Raw genomic sequence first — 22,387 nt, 5'->3', positions numbered from 1 at the left:
CACACAGAAAGATGCTAAGATTGGTCTCAGGGCTCACTTCAATCTCCTGACCTCAAAGCCCTTCAACTTGTGGTGGGATGGGCTGGAGGTGGCTGTGGGAAGCTCTTCCCAGGAGCACTTGAATTCTTACACAGCTTTTTGCTCAGTCTTTAAGGAGAACTTAAAGGGGAAAGCAAAACCAACCCTCTCCTCTGAACCTGGGAACTGATTGTTTCATAGACTGAGCAAATTTTAGGAGAGGGAAAGACATCTAAAATCTCACTTAATGCAGATGTACTTTTGCTACTCTGCTCTCCTCCAAACCACCCCCCCTTCCCAACAATGCTTAAATATCTTCAGCGATGGGAAATTTAGTCTCCAAAGGCAGGCAGCGCCTTCCGCCTGTGAACAACCCCAGTGTGACCGAGTTCTTCCTGCTATCGACCTGAAATCTGTCTTCCTGTCATTTCCACCCATTGTTCCTGGTTCTGTGCCTCAGACTCCGAGAGAAACAGGCCTGTTTTCCTTTCTATGACAGCAAAGCAGCTCTCAGAAGGGAGGCAAGGGGGGTAGCGTGAGAAGGGTTTGTGGGCAGACAGGGTCTGGTTCTCTGTGACCCTCAGTCTCCTCTTCTGTGCAACAGTGATTCTAAAACCTGACTTTACAGGGTGGTGGTGAAGGTTTGAGAAAATGTGTACCTGGTTCCTGGCTGCAGCCAGTTCCTGACTGAGAGTAGCTACTCAGTAACAGATTATCAGTATTGTTACTCTTCGAGGTGCCCTAGAAGATTCCTCTAGGGTTTCCTTTTCTTTGGGCTATGCAGCCTCCATTTTTCATCTGTTTTTCCTGCTTGCAGTCTGGGGTCTAGACATCTTCTCGATCATTCTGGGTTCTCCCAGGACGCTTCCATCCTTGTTTGGGCATGGTGCTCTCCAGAGAACAGAATGGAAATGCTGCCCAGGAGCCCTGCCACTGACCAGTGATGCTGTGCTGGGATCTACACTGGGTGCCTCATTCCCTCCTTTCAGTCCGAGACCAGGTACCAGCAAATGCCTGTTAAGGAATCATAGGCATTTCATGGAATAAGAACAAATAAAGAATTTGTACCTAAAACTCACACACTCTTCAGTACTATACCAATAACTTACAGCATGCTTCTTGGGTGTGTCTTTGGGCCTGACACCTACATGTTTATTACCTGACTCACTCCTCACACCAATCCGGAGATACTGATTCTGCCTCTGCCTTCCTACTGAGGACAAAAGCAGCTCATATGCCTCCCTTCCCACACTGCCCCCAAACTTCTGCTTTGTGCCCAGTCCACCCTCACTGTTTATACCTGATTTTCTCTACTGTTTCCTCAACGCAGCTCGGAGCCCCCGGATCCCGAAAGGCTGTTTCCTAAGACAAACAAAACACAATTATCATTTCTTGGTTAAGAGTACTGTAATTAGAATAATTGTGGACCCTTTAAACATTGCTCTAAGTGGGCTCTTCCAAATCATTTGAGAAATATTAAAATTCAAAATGCAATAGAACCTCAGTCTAGGTTGAAATGCTTAATAGTATATAAAAAGCCAGTGTTTATAATGGAAAAACAAAACAAAACAACCAAACATGCCTGTAGCCAATGTTCCCTGTAAAACAGACTCCCAAGCAAGTTCTAGAGGTTAGCCTAGAAAGGCCAGGAGGGAGGCATCCAGCTTATAATAAAATTCCTCTTCTTGGGTTGCTTCTTTTCCAGGTCCTGCGAAAACAAGTATAATAATATATTTTGCCTTTAGGTGCCAAGACTTGTATTGTTCACTTCCAGACACTTTTCTTTATTATGTTTGGGAACAAAAGCCTGGCTCTAACGTTGGGGAGAGAGTGCTGGGTGGAGACAGGAGAAGAGGGAAGAACCGGATGCGGGACACGGCCTGACGTTCTGTGGCTTCCCAGACTCCCAGGGGACCCTTCCTTTGCTTGAACGTGGGCCGGTGTAATGGGCTCTCTCAGCCAGACAACCCTTGTCTTGGAGAAGCCCTGAGTCCATCTGTGTCCCACAAGAAAACCACTGGCAATTCAGATTGGGATGCCTCGGGGAGGAGGGTGAATAAGAGACTGTTTGCAAAGGTGTGGGCGGCCTGTTGGAAAGCCCCAAAGAACAGTGCAGTAACCAGTGCTTAGGACACGGGGTTGCTAGACCCACTGGGACACGGGGTGGGGTCACTACTGGGATAAGGGGGAATCATGGAGCAAGGACCACCTCAGGAGGATGGAGATGGGGGCACAGCAGCTCCAGGGGACCCTATAGGGAGGGAGCCTCTTCCTGGTCTCCCAGCAGGACCCCTCTCTGGTCAAGCCTGACTGCAGGGGAGGGGAGCCCCCTGCACTCCAAACATCCTGGCCTTCTCCCCCACCCCCAACCCCAGTGGAGAGTGAGGTGAAGCAAAGGGGCTGTGGGTTTGGAAATACAGCACAGCCCTGAAGGCCATTGCATACTGTGCAGCCACATGTGTCCTGCTGGGCTGATTGGTGTTTAGTTGAGCAATGTAAACTGTAGTCTCTACCAACGTGCTGTCCTTGCTGAATCATCTACAATGTTCTTTCACCCCTTAATATGATTTCAAGTGCTCTATGCCAGAAAATTATTGCTCGTTCTTAGAGGTGTGTGTGTGTGTGTGTGTGGCAAGTTGGAAAACTGGACCATGGCATGATGAGGGACAAGCAGGCCTGATGTTTTCTTTCCTTGTGTGGGGGGAAGACAGTGAAACGGGGGCTCAGCACTGAGTTTCTGGAATTGGGCTGGTGCATTCTCACACATGGTGTTATTTAAAACTGAATAAGCCAAACTTGGGGTATTGCTTTGTGAATTATTGTCATTGTTTGGTTCAGACTTTCCGAGTTAGGTACTGGTGGGTGGGATGTGGGATACGCCTTCAGGGAAATAGCTGTGACTACTCTCCATCTTAAGGATGAGATGAGCCTGGGCCTGGGAGACAGAATCTCTCTGGGACCAGGAGAAAGTTAAATCTGGATGCAGAGGGTTGGAGCCCCCAGGATTCCCACGGATGGGGGACAGTTGTGGGCGCCTTGGTCTGGGGGATGCTGGGCAGGGATGCTGAGGTGTGGTTTGGATCTGAGCATGCCCCTTCCAGTAGCAACCATGACACACGATGCTGTCATTGTGTTAGAGAAATTAAAGAGCGGAATCTCTTCTTCAGGATGGTGTAGGGTATCAAGAGTGTTCATCTTTGGGAGACGTGGTGTCCAGAAGAGCAGAGGCAGCAGCATGGCTTCAGGGAGGAGTCAGGATGGAGGAGCCATACCCACGTGGGCACAGGTCCGGAGGATTTGCCATAATTTCTTGATTGTTAAAAAAGTGTGGTCTCATTTCATGGTCACAAGCTAAGGAAGCTGCTATATAGGCAAATTGTACATAAACAGAGCACAGCTGCTTCTCCTCTGGACTCAAGAACTTATTGATCCTACCAACTACTTGCTCTACTTCATAGATATTCTTCACAGAAGAGTAACTCAGCTTAGTGTAGAAATTGCATCCACAAACTCTCTTTTAACTGGGGTGATATTTTGGCATGTCAAGCTCATATATCCTAAGCTTAGAAATCTAGGAAGACATATGGAGTTGAGTGGCAACATGACAAGTTGAAAGGTAAACTCGAAACCATAGTTTGTCATTGAGCGTATGGCCATGAGGGACCAGGGCGGGGTACTGGCTTCATGGTCTGGCCAAGTGAAGGCTAAGCCTATCCTAAAAAGTGACTATCCAGCCTGGTGGCCTTGCACAAGTTATTTGGTCTCTCTCTAGCTTCTTCGTCTGAAAGGTATAGTGATAGTCGCCACATCACAGGGATGAGATGAGTTGCAATATGCAAAGTACTTAGAAAGCTATCTGGAACTTACTCTGGTTTTAGCCCATCCAACTCCCACACCATTCAAGAAATATGCATTGAGTTATGTGGCAGGAACGGTTTTAAGCCATGGATAACATGGGGTAAAGCTTTCTCAGCATGAAGCTTTCTCTTAGGGGCATAGAGCTATGAAGATCTATATAGTTCCATCCTTTCCTCCACATCACATACTTTTCATATGTTGAAAATATGGGAGAGGTATGGGCTGTCTGGGCCTCACCAGCTTTGCTGATGTTAGGCATTTCTGATTCCTCACTGAGAATGAAAGCGGAAAAACATTCTTACTGACACTGTTCATTCTTTCTAAATTGCTAATGCTTCCTTGAGGACGTATGGGTTCAATGCTGCTGAATTTGGGATCAGATTTTGACTGAACGGCTGACCGATATAGCCACCATATTGGAAAGAAAAGCCCAGCTCCTGATGGAACTGGGTTAGGAGTTAAGCAAGAGGACCTTCCAACTTTTGAACTTTGCAGTAGGAAGGGGTCAAAATTGAGAGTTGGTTTAAACACGGATGTTTTCTAGAGGCTTAAAAACATTTTTATTTGGGGAGGTCGGAAAAGGGCCTGATAGCGAGGGCCTGCAACCCCAATTCAATTAAAAACCATAAAGAATCTCGCCACAGCTCCATGCCACATGGCTACAATCCACTCCAACATATGCTTTTTGGCATTGTGTCCGGGTTAAGTGTTTACAAATGCTGCACTTTGTTTAGAGCTGTCTTCCAGAGCTCAGCTCTCATATACTTTAGTTGCATTCACTGATTCCAGGAAGGGAAACTGGGAACAAATCTTTCAAAAAGCCAAGAGAGAAAACCAGCAACAGTTTCTCATCTTTAATCATGGAACTTGGCATGGGGACCCTGAGCTTTTTCATGTTCATCATACAGGGTATATTCATTCATTTATTCAACAAATGCTTTTTGAGAGTCTGACCTGTGCCAGATGTTGATGTTGGAGATAACATACTGAGCAAAGTGCTAACAACAATATCAAGAATTTGTGCTTCTGCTCCTTGCAGAACTTGCTTATGGTCTAGTGGGAGAGACAGAAGTAGAATTGACCATGGTGATACATGGAAAGACAACAATTGGAGTGTTTCTAAGAAGAGGTTCATGGTTCTAGAAGAAGGAATAATAAGAGAAATTGCCAGTCAAGGTAGGCTCTCCTGAGGAAGTTAACTAGAGCTGAGCTCTGAAGGAAGAGTAAAGTTTGCCTGGCGAAGAGGGAGTGAAGAGAAACAGAGCGGTCCAGAAGAGAGAGCCTCGTGTACAAACGTTGCCTCCATCTCGTGGCACCTGTGATTCCAAGACAGAGATGGGCAGGGAGGCAAGGAAGGAGGGAGACACGGGGCCAGTGCAGTTGGTAATGAGGCTGGAGGGCATGCCAGACCCTGCCGTACTTTTTGGCACACCTTCAGGATTTTGATATCATCCCAGCTGAGAGCCACTGATCTTTTTAAGGGCTGATGAGAGAAGATGAGTAGGTGAATAGAGGGTACCATTGTTTGAGGTGGGACTAGAAGACCTCTGGGCTGCAGTGCAGACCTGTTACATATGTAAGGAAAGAGGGGGGGCAGGCAGGACTAGGCAGGAAGGGCCTCAGACCCTGATGGAGAGTGACGATTCTCAGATGACTCCATGGGAGCTCTCCTAGTCAGCCTGGGTAACGGTAACGGCCTGGGGGCTTGAACAACAGAAATGTGTATCTCTTGGTTCTGGAGCCCAGGGGTCCGAGCTCACAGTGCTGGCATGGGCAGCTTCTGCTGAGAGCCCTCTTCTGGGTTGTGTGCTCACATGTGCAGGCATCACCGAGAGATGGAGAGAGAAGGATGTGGGGGGGGGGGAGATAGAGAAGGAGGGGGGGAGGAAAGAGAGAGAGAGAGGAGATCTCCCATCTCTTCTTTTTTAAAGGGACACCAATCCCATCTTGGGGGCACCACCCTCATAACTTCATCTAAACCTAATAACTTCTCAGAGGCCCCACCTCCAAATACTATCACCTTGGGGGGTAGGCCTTCACTATATGAATTTTGCGAAGACTCAAACATTCCGTGCACACACCCACTGTGTGTCAAGAGCTGCACTCCTCCTGGGGCATCTGGGTGGTTCCTTCAGTGAAGCGTCTGCCTTCAGCTCAGGTCATGAATCCAGGGTCCTGGGATCGAGCCTCACATCGGGCTTTCTGCTCAGCAGGAAGCCTGCTTCTCCCTCTCCTCCCACTCACGCTCTCTCTCCCACTACCTTTGTTGCTAACTCTGTCTCTCCCCCCCCCTCAAATAAATAAAATCTTAAAAAAAGAGCTGCACTTCTGCTGTGAAATGAATAAAACTGCCATGGTTCCTATTTTCATAGAGTCTACAGACAAGGGGTAAGAAAGCCAGGACACACATGGAATCCCAGAGCAAAGATTTCTCACTAGAGGAGTCCCGTGTTGGGCAGAGTCAGCCAGGCCCTGTTGTGCTGGCTCACTGGGGGCCCCCAGAACAGTGGGGGTCCCCTGCCACTGCTGCTGGCCACACTCCCGCCAGCTCAGCCCACGGGTGTCTCTGGAAGGCGTGCTGATCGGCACACCTACAGGTCACCCCTCAGGAGCAGGGGGCATCAGAGACATCAGCTGAAGAGAGCCCCTCACGTGACCACAAACAACCACACAGGACAGTGCTAAGACACTGACGGAAATGGCCTTTCTCGTCAAGAAAATGTAGTACACACAAACCTTTCTCTCCCAAACTTACCAAATCATAATCGATACCACGGAAAATTTCAGTGAGAGACTTAATATAGTAATTTGAGTAATAGATGTCACATCAGAAGTGATAGTTGCCAAACGGAGCATGATAATAATCTGATGCTTTCTGCTTATTTATTTTATATTTTCGTTGTTTTCTCATAAATGAGCCATTTGTGTACTTTTAATAATAGTAGAAATGAAATTTAAAACATCAGTAGAAAAAAGTAAAAGACTGGTTGTTACAAACTTGTATTCACTGTGTCATTTAATAAAACCTAATTTATGGAGCGCAAAATTATCAGTAAAACAATAATGCATAAATTATACATTTTCTGCTGTGGCGCTTAAAGTACGCTACCTAGTTTACCCCCTAAGATAAGGCCTGGAAGCATAACAAACCACACTGTACGTATTTCACATTCACTGGTGAATAATATTTTAAGAAGGTGATTGGCAAATTGATGCAAAATTTAGAGTATCTTATTTTGTACTCTTCTGGACTATTTACGGGCAGTTGGTGTTTAAAACACATGATAAGTCCTGATAATGTAGCATGTTATTCTAAAGCAAAGACACAGATTGAAAGTTTCTAATTGATTGCCTGGCTAATGAGGTAAATGCTAGCAGAAATGAGTCATGGAGATGGCTACAAAACCAGCCTGCTCTTCAGGGCAGCCCCATTCCCTGAGCCTCCCAATTAGAGGACTTCACCCATCTCTGTGAAAGACCTCTCCCACACCAGGTATTAGAAGCCTGTCTGGTTTCACCTGTTTGGCCTCCCAGGACCTTTCTCCCCATCACCCACCACCTATTGACTTAGATGTTGGTGCCAATCCACTCAACTAAGAAGCCAGAGACTTGGGAGGTACCCCAGGCTCCTTCCCACTTCATCACATGCCACTGGTCACTAGACTGCCTTTCCAAGTTGCTCAGACTCAGCCTTGCCTCGGCATCCCACTGACACTGTCCCAGCTCAGGGCCTGGGGGCCCTGATCTGGGAGCCTCTCATCTGGTCTCCTTACCTGCACAGTTGACCCCAACTCTGACAGTGGCTTTCAAAGTGAGATTGCTAGACCAGCAGCAGCAGCTGGAAACTGATTAGACATGCCGGTGCTGGACCCCTGCCCCATACCTATGGAGTTAGAAACTCTAGGGGTTGGCCTTGTAGGCTGCCCTTAAATAAACCTACCAGATTGAAATCTTCTGATAGTAAAGATTGAGAACTGCTGCCAGAGTCCATCCTCTGTGGTGAGTTCTTCAAATCCAAAGCTGATTTTGTCTCTTCATTTAAAACAAATCAAATGCCTCCTGTTATTCACAAAATATGTTCACATTGGGTATGAAACAGTTCCAGGCCCTTTGTCATCTGGCCCCTGGCCCCTCACCCCCACCAGAACAGCTATGGTTCTACTACCACACTCCCCTTGCCCACGTTTGCTCACCAGGTTAGTAGAAACAAATGGCTTTTCAGACTTCCAGGGCTCTTGCCTCTGCCTGCAAAGGCTGACCACACTACCGTTTTTATTTTCCCCTTCCACTTGCTGCCTGGAGATTCTTTCATTCCTCATATTTCTTCCACCCTGCCAGTGTCGCCCATGTGGTTTCCCCTGAGCCCCTTGATTGGGTGGGCCACCCCCTTCAGGACTTCTACTGAACCGTGCGTGTGCATGCTTCCCTCCTATAATATCCATACATCTGCTCCCCTCTTACTATGAATGCTCAGAGAGCCAGGAGAGATTCGTCTCTGTTTCTACTTCTACACCCTTGTTTTTTAGGACTAGCTCTAATGATTCCTTGATTTTGAGTAAATGTTTGTTAAGCCAATTGAACTGAACTGAGTGGAGTCCGGACTCCCCATTCTGCTGGCATTTATTGTTGCACCATCTTTGACTTTGGCCATTGCATTTGGGCTGGCGCTGGATAAATCATCATATTCTCAGCTGAAAATCCCAGTATCTGGTTTGCCAATCTCATAGGATTTTTGAGTGTGAAATGAAAAGGTGCAGCTGAATTATACCCCTTTGGGTACAGACACTGACTTGAGTCAAGTCTGAGCTTTCTCTGCATTTCTGAATCCTATAATTTGGACAACTTGCAACCTGATGGTTGCCCAGGCCATGCCCAGACCTGCCAGTGCCCTACTCCACCAAGACCAGATCCTGGGAAAGTGCTAATTCCCACTGATGATAAAAAGGGAAGGACAGGATGGTGAGGGAGTGCTGGGGGAAATCAAGGCATGAGATCCTGGGTGGGCAAGCTCTGCAATGGCTCGGGGAAGAGGTCATGAGCAGAGGTCATGAGTAGAGGGAGACAGCAGTAGCCAAGAACCAGGCCCACAGTCTGGAACCCTTACGAGCCCTAGCTCATGTGGGCCCTCTCATCCCATCCTCCCACTGCCCTAGGAGATGGGAATTGTGTTTATTTCCCAAGAGAAAACAGAGGCTCAACTCATAAATTGAAAGCTTTCCCCAAAGTTCCAGAATCAAGTCATGTCAGAGCCAGGATTTGATGCCAACAGTGTGTACTCACACCCACCGAATGCAATTGCACCATCTGATGGTTTTGCACGAGCACAGACGGCAAGGCAATGAGAGCAGAACTAGCCAGGCTGTGTGCTTCAGGGCTGGTGACTTCTGGCAGGAGGACAGTTGTTCGCCCCACATTCCTTCATTCATGTGTGGTTTCATGTATGAGAGCCAGCACAGTGTAGGGTTGGTAAGGTTTGGACTGTAATGTCCATGTGCTGCAGTCCTAACCTCCTCCACCAGAGTGGGACCCTGTTTGGAGACCGGGGCTTTACAGAGGTCATAAAGGTTACGGAAGGTCATCAGGGCAGACTGTAATTCAAGATGACTGGTGTCCTTGTTAAAAGGGAGACTTGGATGTGGAGACATGTGGAAAGAGAAGACCACGGGAAAAGACAAGGAGAAGATGGGCCCACAAAGGAACCAACTCCTGCTGCCTGTTTTTCAGACTTTCAGCCCCCAGGACCATGAGACGATGAGTTCCTGTCATACAAGCCACTACTGGGTTACGGCAGCCCTAGAAAACAGTGGCTTAAAGTATGCATTCCAGAATCAGGATGGCCACAAATCTCCCAGCTTTGTGGCTGTGAGCAAGCTATTCCTCTCTGTGCATTCGTTTTCTCTTCTGTAAGATGGGCTTGATGTGCTTCCTACGCTGGTTACAGAGATGACAGGTGCTCAGCATGGCAAGCATTCAGACAGTGCCTGACCCAGGGACGACAGGGGCCATTTCTACAGGTGATCTTCAGTGGGCATCACAGCTGCCCCTGCTTCCCCACCAGGACTCCACAAAGGCACGATGGGGCTGGTGTGTGTGGGGGATGCCCTGGTACAGGGGGACACTGTTGATCTCTCAGGTTGTTCCCTAGAGAACCGTGTCCTGCTTCCATGGGAAGCAGAGACCAGGGCCTCAGCCAGGCTGGGAAGGAGAACAAGAGGAGGACAGAATATGCCATTACTGACTATTTGGCAGGTGTATTTGTTTCCTTGGGCTGCTGTAAACTAACACAGACTGGGGAATTTATTCTCTCATGGTGCTGGAAGCTAGAAGTCCCAAGGTCATGGTGTCTGCGGGGCTCAATTCACAATTAAGTTTCCAGGGGGCTGTCTGCTGGTTGCCACACGTTGGCCTGGGGGCCCCGGGTGTTCCTGGGCTTGTAGCTGCATCACTGGGATCTCTGCCTCTCCCCCCTATCTGGGTCCTCTCTTCTTCTGCCTCTAATGAGGACATTTGTCATTGGATTGAGGACCTGCCCGGGTAATCCAGGATGAGTGTGTCTCACGATCTTTGACTTAATCACATCTGTAAAGGTCACCCTCACAGGTGCCAGGGGTTGGAAGCAGATAGAATTTGGTGGTGGTGGTGGTGGTGATTGAGGGGTGCCGTTCGATGGAGGACGGCTAGTGTTTTCCACAAAGCTTCTAATTATTCTTCACAACTGCTGTGTGATATCTCCATGTGATGGGAGAGGATGCTGAGAAAAAGAAATTGACTTACCTTACCCTCAGAGTGGCAGAGCGAGGGTTCAAATACTGGTGTTTATGACCTGCTGGCCCATATCCTGGCCTTTCCCCACGCTTTGAGTGACACAAACTGTTTAAAACCTTCTAGAGAGTATCATCTTGCTTTAGGCCAAAGGCACCTCGACACAAGGGTCACAGATGAGAATGAAAGAAAGAATGGTGCTCGTGCTTCTTTCCTAAGATACCAGCTGCACGAGAAATACAACCTCCTTTGAAACCGACAGCTTTATGTTCTTGCATTTATGTGTGTATTCACAATGAGGACATTCACTTCTAATATTTAACTTACAGCTGGTAGGAAATAGCTTTGAACTATTGTTAAGGTTTGTGCCAAATATTTTAAGATTCAAAGGCAGATCCCTCCCCCCCCCCCCAAAAAAAAAAGAATTGTCATTTTTCCTTAGCTGACTTCTTCTTCTGGCATTATTGCCTGGTTTGTTCATACATGCCTTAGAACGAAGCTGTTCCAATAGAACTCAGGTTTCTGGTATTTACTGGGAAGCTCTCATTTCTCATCATCCATATTAGAAGAAAGAAGAGGAAGAAGAAGAAGGAGAAGGAGAAGGAGAAGGAGAAGCGGAAGGAGGAGAAGGAGAAGAAGAAGGCAAGAAACAACCCCAAACCAGTATATACAGTCTTCAGTTTCATTCCTTTGAGTTCTCCTCTCATGCTTTAATCAGGATGCCAAAATTCTACTCTTCTTGCCTCAGCTGGGGGAATTCTGGAAAAAAAACAAAAAACAAGAACTAGAAGCAAAAAACAAAACCCAAACACAAAATTTTCATTCAGCTGGGAGTTTGAAGTAGGGTCCTTCCACTCGTCAGCTGTGTGACTTGCTCAAATGTGCGCCTGTAAAATGAAGTCTCTAATCCCTCCTGGGCTTCTCCTAGACTCCAGAAGGTCCCTGCCTTCAGGTCAGCTTGGATGCTGCACTTAATCCCTAACACACTTCCTCCCTCCCCCGCTTCCTGCATTTCTTCGTTTGGTTAGGGTTTTCCTCTCTTCTGCCTCTTGAGTGAGTTTTCCATTGTTGGCAAAGAAGCTACCTTCCAAGCTGTTTTGAATTCTAGAACAATCACTGTTATTTGGTCTTGGTTTCTGTATTTTTTAGAAAAGTCAGCCTTTTTCTCCTGACTTTCTGCCCTCTCAGTTTTCTTGTCTTGGCATCCTTACTGTTTTACTAGCTCCACCATGTGTTTCTGGGATAAAGCTCGTGTGTAAACACGAGGCAGTGTAGATCACAGAGTGTGTTTCCCTGCACCAGCGGGAGGGGCCGTGGATGGCGAGCGCCTTTTGTTCGTTTTAGATGTTTGGGTCAAATGTTTCTCTTTCTGGCTTCAAATGATTTTCTAAGGTATAAGCCTGAGGTTGGCCCAGTGTTACCCTTTTGGAAAAGGCTCAACTTCCCTGTATCCCACTCTGGAGGGAGCATCTAGAGAGAAGAGGAAATCCGTGCCCCCTGGGTGGGTGAGGGGAGACCCCGGAAGGTGAGGTGACTTCCAGCTTTGATTGCCTGAAGGGAGGGAAGCCTGTGCATCCTTATGGATTCTCTGTAAATTCTGTCCATGAAGTAATTCAGACACCCAGAGAGCTGTGCTTGCTTCAGAATGGCTTTGGTTTTCATTTCCTAGGGCTTCTGGAACCAAGTACCAGGAATTGGGTGGCTTAGACACCAGAGGTGTCTTAACAGTGTTGGCACAGCCCTGTCCTAACTTCTGGTGGCAGCTGGCAGTCCTTGGTGTCCTCACCTGGCAGCTGGCTTCATCATGAGTATGTGTCTTAGTGTGGTGTTCTCCCCCCTGTGCTGTCACTTCTCTTCGTATAAGGACACCAGTCCTATAGGATTAACTGCCCATCCTATTCTAGTCTCCCCTCTGTGCTGTCTCTGTGTTTCTTCTCTTCGTATGACACCAGTCTAATAGGGTTATATGACTTCGTGTTAACTTCCATCTTAATGACATCTACAAAGACCCATGATTTCCAAATTATGTCACATTCACAGGAGCCAGAGTCTAGGACTTCAACAAGTCTTTCTGGGGGGATTCATTTCATCCTACAACACCCATGGATAGAGTTGGGCGTACCAGCCCTGGGAGTGAGCAGCACTGAAGGTCACCTGCATGGCTCATCCATATGATGATGGGAGGCTGTTGGAGGTGGGTGGGAGGCTGGATCTGAAGGACACACCTGCTGCCCAGTAGCCGTGTGTCTGGCCTCTCAGATTCCCTGTCTGTGAAAGGGAGTGATGGTGTCTCTGCCATCTAGATGAGCTATTTGTTGTGTGGGTCAAGTCACGTTTCTTTGTATTGTATTCAAGTCTCCATGATTTGGCTCCAAACCACCTTTATCATGCCACCTTGAATTTTGTCCCTGTATTTGTGATGTGCGTGCACAAGGCTACTTCCCCGAATACATCGTGTGACAGACAATGTACCTCACAGATCCTTCAGGTATCAATGCCCTTGACCCCATACTTCCCCCCCATGACATTTCCTCTCGTCTCCCCACTTGCCCCCATCTGAAGCAATTGGTTTCTCGGCAGCAGCTCCATAGCTAACATGTGTATTTTCTCATCAGCCGACTGGTCCCAGCCACAGACTTGGGTCCCCTGTAGGACTGTCGGGCCTGGGAGTACGGGAGGCATCTGCCTCTTCTCACCCTGCATGATCGCTGGAGAAAGACCTGATGCATTAACATGTAGTTAAATGAAGCTGTGCATGTATAAATGCATCATGAGCAGCAAAGCAGAAGAGAAAATGATGATGTTGATTACCAGACAGTATAGTGGGAGGAACACTAAAAAAAGACCACCTGATGAAAATGATCTGCTACTGGTCTGCCCCAGTGCCCTAGAATTCTGCTGGGGATGCATGTCTTCTCAACCTTCTAGAGACTTATCTTTTACATGACTTGTCCACAAGTGTCCTGGGAAGGGCAGCATTTTGTCATTCATCATCCCCCAGTGGAGAGCGCTCTCTGAGAGAAGGAGAGTAAGGAAAGTCAAGGGTGATAGAGGAATAAATCAGAAAATATCTCAAATGAAGGGGGACCTGGGCCACCATGATAGAGCAGGCATCTATTCTGGTTGGGAGTGCATCTCCCATTGGTAGTTCTTTTGCCATATTGCCTGTGTGTGCTCTATCAGGACACCTGGACATGTTCCTCAAAGATAAAAGGATTGACTTCTGTGCACACCATCCTCCTCTTTCATGTCCAACCCTTGCTTGGGGATCCCCACGAAGCTGCTTCGTTACTATGACAATTTGGGTCCAGACGGTGGGATTGCCCATCAAGAGCATTTACGTATGCTGAATAGTTAGCATCTGATCAAAGGAAGATGTTGTGGGGCTGGAGCCAGCTCAGGCTGAGCACTGCATCCACCCTCCTCCGGCCTCACACCTGGATGGACCTTCATCTCGAGCAGGCTGCACCAGGTGAACATGAAGTGAGGACCCCAGGGAGGGATGCCTTTCATCCCACCCAGGATGAGAAAACACCTCAATTCTCCTTTCCACATAATGCAAGGATTTACATGTCTCACTCGCTGGAGCTCAGGACAGAATGTGTTTTTACATCGAAATAAACACTTCTGCAAATTCCCAGTGGCCTCGGGATATTCTCTTCTTTCTGAGTCCTGATATTTGATCGCTTGCCTCTGTGTCCTGAACAGCAAACCAAATTCACAACACTGCCCAGATTCCTCTATTCCCTTGTCCCCAGCTTCCTCAACAAAAGATCTGTTACCGTGAGGCTTTCAGTGTGCCTGGCTCATCTAGGTTGTGTGAAAATTAAAATTTGGTATGGGAGCACTTAGAATCATTTTCTTTTTAAATTGTTGCATGCTTTTTCCTAGCTGAAAATACTCTACTTCTTCAAAAAATTAGGTGCAGACTAAAAATGAATATACTCCCTGATTCTAACACTTTGCTTACTCAAAAGTCAGCAGTATAAAAATGCAATTGCTATCAACGTAGGTGTAAATTTTCCCCTCCATCTTTTTGATTTCTTTAAATATGGTGCATGGCCTTTGCTATATTACAGCAGAGTTAATTAAGTTTTAGGCTTTCAGCCTAAATCACATTGCCTGCTTGTTAGGTGTTACTAAAATCATTTTTTGTTGTTGTTGCTTTATGCCTCTAGAGCAATTTAAACTGCATTAAAAACAGCAACCGAATTTAATATCACCATAAATAATAACTAGATATTAAAGTTCCATTTTAACTTAAAGAAAGCAAAAGCTATATGTAAATTTTATGCTTTCTATAGTACCTTAATCTCTCTCTGACATGATTATTGTGGGTATTTAAAAAGGCAAAAAATATATGTATCTGACAATAGGAGAGAAAAGAAGACAACAGAGTTAATTGCTTCATTTAGAGTATGGTACAAGATTACAAATCCAGCCCTGTTAAGATCGACAGGAAGGCTTCAGGCAGCTGTGTAAGGACGGCAGACCATGCCCTTTCAGCCTGTCCGGCTGCATTATGTCACAGGGCTTTGGTACTGGCATCATGTAAAATTCTCGTTTTTCTCTCTGCCATCTCCCTCCACCAACCAACATGCTGTTGCAGATACCATATATTCTCTCTCTCAGACCTGCTTTGTCTTCCTGCATGACCCAGCCAGGGGCACTAAAAACCATGTTTCTTTATCCTCCTTCCACTGTTCTGTAAACTGCCCTTCCTTGAGACATGGAGGTGGATGTGCCCAGGGAGGTTAGATCTCTGAATAATGGAGGCCGTGATTATCCTGGATTACCTGGGTTGGCCCATTCTCATCACTGAGTCCTTGAAATCCGAGTAATTTTCCCGGCAGGATTAGAGAGACGAAACAGAAGGAAGAGGAGAGATCTGAAACATGAATGGGATGCAACTGAGCACTGGCAACATGCCACGGCTGCTTTGCAGGTGAAGGAAGAGTCCACGAGCTAAGAGAGGCAGGTGGAAAACGCAAGAAGACGATTCCCCTTGAGCTTCCAGCAAGGAACCTGCACACCTTGATTCTAACCCAGGGAATGCATGTCGGACTTCCAAGCTCCAGATTGTCAGATAATACATTGAGGTGGTGAAGCCACTAAGCGTGTGATCATGTGTTAGGGGCTAATAGAATACCAGCACACCTGTGTTGGAGTTGTAATTTTTAGTTTCTGGGGTTGCTGGGGCCAGGTGTCTGGCTATGGGGGCAGAAGGGTTCTGTGGGGTAGTCTGTGGCAGGTTGGGCTGTTCCAGACAGGCTACATATTTGGTGGGGCCCTTGATTAAGATGTTGGAAAAAAATGCTAAGGTATTAAAGTATAAAGCCTTTTCTTTTTTTCTGCCACTTCTTTCCCAACTTGTCATGATGCTTTCTTATTTGCTATTTAATATCCTTGTAAGTAAAAATAAAGGGTGAAGTTATTCACATGAACTTTTTTATCTTTATCTCCATACTGTACAATGCCAGTTTTCAGTGTAAATATAAGAGCGTTTAACAAGTGTTCGGAATCACCAGCATGAAAGTGTGTGTTTCCTAGCCCACATACACATGTGTATTTTGAACTTCCCAGAATAGTGGAAAGTTGCACAAACTGTTTTGTTTCACCCCTTCCTACATGCACTCTCCATCAGCACACTCTGACTCAGCTACTGATGAGTTCTAGAGTACTGGAGCTCCGTGGAGCAAAGACTTGCCCGATCTTTCCCTTTCTTTCTACGTGATCAGTGGGCAGTTGAGTGGTTAGCTTTCACAGCGAAGTGTAAGAGACGGTAGGACAGGGTTTCTTGTTCGCTTGGGCCTGCACTCTCTGTTGGAAGCAAGCTCAACTTCAGATAGAAAGTGTGGACTGAGCTGTCAGCACTGACTCATCACAGATTTAACACTTTCCTTGCACTTGCGTTGAGCCTCCTTGAGCAACCAGACTCGGTGAGTCCACCGGAATTCTGTGCTGATAAGGTGTCGGAATGCTATAGGCAAACCAGGCCACTGAGAATGGAGCGTCGGGCATGTGTTACCTATCTCCCCTGAACATGCGCATTCTATCTGGACCTCACTGACAAAACACAAGTTCAAAGATCCAATCATTAAAATTTCAAGACAGCAAGAGCAGATCATTAATCCCAGTGCAGGGGCCCCTCTGAGCATTGGTTTGCTGTGTGCTGACACAGGTCACATGGCCACGCGACCAGACCTCTTCCTACTAGGTTATTTTTGATGGCGTAGCATCCAAGCCTGGCTCTTTGCTCCCTCAGAGATTTTGAGAGTCACCTGATGTCTTTCAATAAATTTATTTCAGGGCACCTGGGTAGCTCAGTGGTTGAGCATCTGCCCTTCAGCTCAGATGGTCATCCTGGGGCTGTGGGATCAAGTCCCACATGCAGCTCCCTGCAGGGAGCCTGCTTCTCCCTCTGCCTATGTCTATGCCTCTCTGTGTGTGTCTCTCATGAATATAAATAAAATCTTAAAAAATAAATAAATAAATTTATTTCAGTTTAAAAATAGCTTTGGCCTAAGAACCAGGACCAATTCCATCACGTCTTGGTTAACTTGTCTTGGGCTAAATGGTGTCCTCACAAAGCGAGATGTTGAAGCCCTAACTTCAATACCTCAGCATGTGATGTTATTTGTAAATAGGACATTAGGTTATATCTGAATCCAATATGACCAATGTCCTTATAAAAAGGGGAATTTGGACGCAGAGACATGTTCAGAGGGCAGACACCATGAAGATGAAGGCAGAGATTGGGCTGATGCAAAAGATAGGAAACAAACCATCGGAGGCTGGGGAGATGCTGGAGCAGATTCACCCTCACAGCCTCAGGAGGCTGTGGACCCCTAAACTCCAGACTTTTACCTCCAGAACTATAAGACAAGAAATTTCTCTTGTTTGACCCCTCACCGCTGATTGTGGTACCTTGTTATGGCCGCCCTAGGAAATGAATATACACTTGGTACTCTGTTACGTGTGGGGATTGGAGCAAAGTTCAGATGCCCACTGCCCAGAGGTACCACACATCTGCATAAGATGAGGTGGATGCTAAGTATATATCCTGCTTGTGAATAAATGAACAAATGGGATTGAAAGTCTTGGAACTTTCAGCGGGAATGGCGAGGACAATGATGCAATAAGCAAAGTAATCACTTCAGTACTTTATAAATGAGCTGGCTAAAAAAAAAAATTGCAAGTAAGCATTGTAAATGAATCATTAATAGGTTCATAATACAAAAAGTAAAGCAAATCAATAAGAAAAGATATTAAGAGCCTAATATGTAAGTAGCAGAGGGCATGAAAGGCTTTAAATAGAGGAAATATAAGAGCTAATAAATATGAAAATATTCACTTACATCAGATACTTAAAAATGAAAATTTTATCAGGTATACATTTAAGATTTTACTACGTGAAAATTTCCCCTGCCAAATTTTGCACATCTCATTTAATGGAAGATTCTTTTTTATTTTTTATATTTCTGTTTAAATTATTTATTATTAAGATTGTATTTTTATTATTTTATTATTTACATTTTACCACAAACAATTTTGTAAACAGCTTAACTTTTATTGACTTTTTCTACTAATCATTTTCATTATAAATTGGATGATAGACCCCTTTGTTTATTTCTTCAAAAGTTACCTTTTACTTAAGAAAACAATAAGAAACTTGTAGTCACATGAGGATCACCCTCGTTGATATTTAAAAATGCAATACATGCACTTAGAAAAGTCCAATACTAGAGAAAGAAGTAAATTAAAAGTAAAATTCTCACTTTCCACCCTCCTCTGTCCGTCTCTTCAGAAATGAGCACTTTAAGTTTTTTCCATATCATCCAAAATGTTTTGACAAAAATTTTATTTTTTACTTGTGTTTTAGAAAATTTTGAACCATTCTGTGAATAAAATCAAAGAAAGGTGAAGCGACACACATGTAGACACATATAGAAGCATACAGAGGGAAATTCTAGACTCCCGATGTGTAACTTTATAATGTTTGATGATTTCACACTGGAAGTGGCAGGTCTGTGCATTCTCCTCCACAATTGTGAAATACCTTATTGTAGCAAACCTTAGAAGTCAGTCAAATTTTAAAATATAGGGAAAAATACTCTTAAAACCTAAGATCCTTTGTTTCTGAAATTATGCTTCTAGGAGCCTAGGGAAATGTTTAGAAGTGCAGATAGAGATTTATGAATAGTGATATTTATGGCAGTGCTAATATAAGTAGGAAATAACCCAAATGTCCCCTTTGGATAATTAATGTAAAGTATATCCATATGAGGAAATATTATGTAACCATTAAAATGTTTGTGAAGAGTGTTTAATGACCTACCTAATGATAGGTTTTAAAGCAAAACAAAAGTAGGATATAAAATTGTATATAAAGAATGGTCTCCAGCATGTAGAAAATGCAGACAAATAAGACTAGAATAAATTATACCCATATGTTAAAAGTAGTTATTTCTGAGGGGCTGGATGATGTATTTTCTAATTTTTCTACTGTACAAAATGGATTAATATTTAATTAAAATCAATATATAACTTTAAAAAGATTGCTATTACATTTCCCTGCAAAACCAAATGGACTATCAGTAATCATGGGGAAAAAGACATGAGGATCAAGGCTGAAGCTTGCTGCCGACACCTGGCTAGGCTGGAAGAAGTGTAGAGAGTTGCCAAGTTTAAAATGGTCAAATGACACCATAAAAATTCAGGTCAGATGCTAATATATCCAGCTGTTTTTCTGAAATACCGAATCTTTTTTTTTTTTTTTTTTAAGATTTTATTTATTCATGAGAGGCAGAGAGAGAGGCAGAGACACAGGCAGAGGGAGAAGCAGGCTCCATGTAAGGAGCTCGATGTGGGACTCGATTCCGGGACTCCAGGGTCACGCTCTGGACTGAAGGCAGGTGCTAAACTGCTGAGTCACCCAGGCATCCTCCTGAAATACTGAATATTTAATTCAAAACTGAAGCAGTAATAAAGATGGGCATGAATTGCCTACATCACCCACATCTCTTCAGAACTCAATCACTATCAGTGGTCCTGAGGAGAGGAAGAATGAGATAAAAAAGCACATTTCCTTGAGTTTTAAGAGCTTTGCTAGATGCTGAAGAGCACCACTTCCTTGTGTGTGCACAGACCATGAGCAAGCAGGAGGTCAGGGAGATGAAAGCCCCTGACTTGGAACGGGGCAGAGAGCTTTCTATTGAGCCAGGAGTGAAGAGCTAACCCCAGTAAGAATCCTTTGGAAGGGAGCTTTACAAGTAAGGAGCAAGCACAGATCAAACGTTTACTTCAGGTATGAGAACAATCATGAACATCATGAACACAGCCTTCCTCTTACGCTTTCTGTATAAGTAAGTCATTAAGAAGCCACCATCTTGAGTTTTCTTCTTTCCTCGTCAGAGGTAAATGAACACTAGGCTATTGTGGTTTCCTCAGTCAATGCATTCCCTCAAATGAGCAGAAAGGGAGAAGGAAAAGCTGAGTAGCTGAAGAAATTCTAGCAAACAGACTTGTTTTTCTTATTTAAGTTCTGATTTCTGGGAAGGATTCGTGTTTATGTTAAGGTCTATTTTCAGAAATGGGCCCATTTGTAAATGGGCTGGTTGTGCTGAAAATGATATATAGGACTCTCCCAAGTGCAGGGAGAAGCTGGTCCTGGTTGAGAAGAAGAGAGGTAATTTAAAAAAACAAAACAAACTTTTATTATTCTGAAATAGTAAGATTCTTTTTTTTAAATGTCTTTTCTTAAAGGCTAATCACTAGCTTAATTACTTAAAAAGAGTTATGATATATTGATGTTTTTGAATTCCCTTTCTTCAATTGGGATTAGAAGAAATGAATTTTTTTAGAACCTTTAAATTCATGTATGTGTAAATGACTGGAGGGGTCTGGGACCCTAACCATGTGGAATGATGTTTGAATGAACTGAGCCCGTGTGTGTTTGAGTCTTTATGTATGTAACAGATTAAAAGGCAGGATGATTTATTTGTGGTTGTAGTTTTTACTGACTCTTTAGGTAAACATATTTATATTATACACATATATGTGACTATACATAAGTATATATATTTATATCAACCCCTTAGGTGTAGCCGAGTCGAGAATACCTACTTCAGAGTGTTCTGTATGTGTCATAATAACAACAAAATGCCCATTTTGTTATTAGTATTTTCTCACCAAGTATATAACCTTTCTATACCGTGCCAGTTGCTTTCACATGTTAATTTTTATAATGCTCCTGCATGGTTATTGTCAGATTATTTTATTTTATTTTACTTTACTTTACTTTATTTTATTTTATTTTATTTTATTTTATTTTATTTTATTTTATTTTATTTTATTTTATTTTATTTTATTTTATTTATTCATGAGAGACACAGAGAGAAGCAGAGACATAAGCAGGCTTCCGACATGGAACTTGATGCGGGACTCCCGGGATCACGACCCAAGCCAAAGGCAGATGCTCAACGACTGAGCCACCCAGGTGTTCCTTTTTTTAAAATGGGAAAACTCAGAGCCAGCCAGTTTAAATGGCTTGCCCTACATTGTCTGGACAGAAAGCTGAAGATTGGGGTTCAAATCAGACTCCACAGAAGCAGGCTGTTTTCACTGGGCCCATGAAGCTGGCTGGAATTGCTCAAAATAAAGAATTGGACAAGGAGAGCATCTTCACAATTGCTTCAGAAAATGAGGTTTTGCACTTAAAAAGCAGGAAAAAAAAAGGCAGAGGGTTGGTCCATTCTAAAAGGCTGAATTTAATTTGGTCAGACTCAACCAGAGTGGTGGATGGGGATGGGGGCAGACTCAGGCCAGGGCTGGGGCGTGCTGAGAATTGGGGAGACATTATCTCCTAAGACAGCACACAGCTAGGAAGTACCACCACATGTCCCTTCTTGAGGACTGTGGGGGCCATGAGTAGAACAGAGACGCCTCAAAGTCTGCCCCACGGCCCCCCATCCCCTCCACCCCCCACCCCCCCACCCAAGGCAGCTGATGGAGTACAGGCCTGACGCCCTCCTGGTCTCCTCTCCTGGGGGAGCTGACCCATCCCGGGCACTGCTGCTTGTTGCTGGTTTTTCCTGGAATGCTTTTCCTGGTCTCTTACCACCCAGGCTCAGGCCTCCCCACCTCACTCCTCATCACTAATAGCTCCTAACTGACTTTTCACTTCCACCCACACTCCATGCCAACCCATAACACCATCTAATTAATTTTCCCAAAACACTTTGATCGTGTAACCACTCCGACCTCAAAACATTAATAACTCCTCTGGCCTCTTGGACAAAACAAAACTTTTTTTTAGCGTGGCTTCCAGTGTATTTGCTGAGCTTCTGGACAAAGTATTTGCTAGAAATCCCCTGACATCTTTGCCTCTGAATTTTTGTTCCTACTCCTTCATGCAGAAAAAAAAAAAAAAAAAAAAATCTCTTTTCTTCCCTGTCATATCAATCAGACTGAGTTTCCCAAGCCACATTAACATTTGCCTTCATTGTCGAGCTGTCCCTCAAGGCTGGGTGCTTGAGTGATCCAGTTGGAAAGCACCTTCATGAGGTCACCTACCACACCAGAAGACTAAGGTCATCTTGTCTCAGCATCAGCAGGGACCATAGAGAGGGCTTGATGAAAACGTAGTAGACCACATAAACCACACCGGTGGGGAAGTGACAAGAAGGAGGCAGGGTGGTGTTGTGAACAAAATGTGAGGAAGAAGTGTTTTGTGAGCTCCGTGATAAGA

The 22,387-nt window shown here is 44.9% G+C and overlaps 1 protein-coding gene across 5 annotated transcripts in view; it reads left to right on the top strand.

The window, feature by feature from the left end:
- The window catches only part of LOC144287731 (uncharacterized), an 80,653-nt gene that overhangs the window by 38,600 nt on the left and 19,666 nt on the right, over positions 1–22,387 (top strand). For 3 of the 5 annotated variants that reach the window (XR_013355485.1, XR_013355484.1, XM_077854990.1), the window contains one exon: positions 15,492–16,082. The exons of the other annotated variants lie outside the window; for them this stretch is intronic. Coding sequence is in view for 1 of the 3 variants with exons in the window: in XM_077854990.1 (XP_077711116.1) it covers positions 15,492–15,537 (46 nt within the window). In the remaining 2 variants the exon portion in view is untranslated. Of the gene's footprint in view, positions 1–15,491; positions 16,083–22,387 lie in introns of those variants that run through there. 5 annotated transcript variants of the gene reach the window in all.

The sequence above is a fragment of the Canis aureus genome, chromosome 17 (assembly GCF_053574225.1).
Source record: "Canis aureus isolate CA01 chromosome 17, VMU_Caureus_v.1.0, whole genome shotgun sequence".
In the NCBI taxonomy this organism is placed as follows: Eukaryota; Metazoa; Chordata; class Mammalia; order Carnivora; family Canidae; genus Canis; species Canis aureus.
The sequence above is the reverse complement of the archived record's forward strand: the minus strand, read 5'-3'. Positions and strand labels throughout refer to the sequence as shown.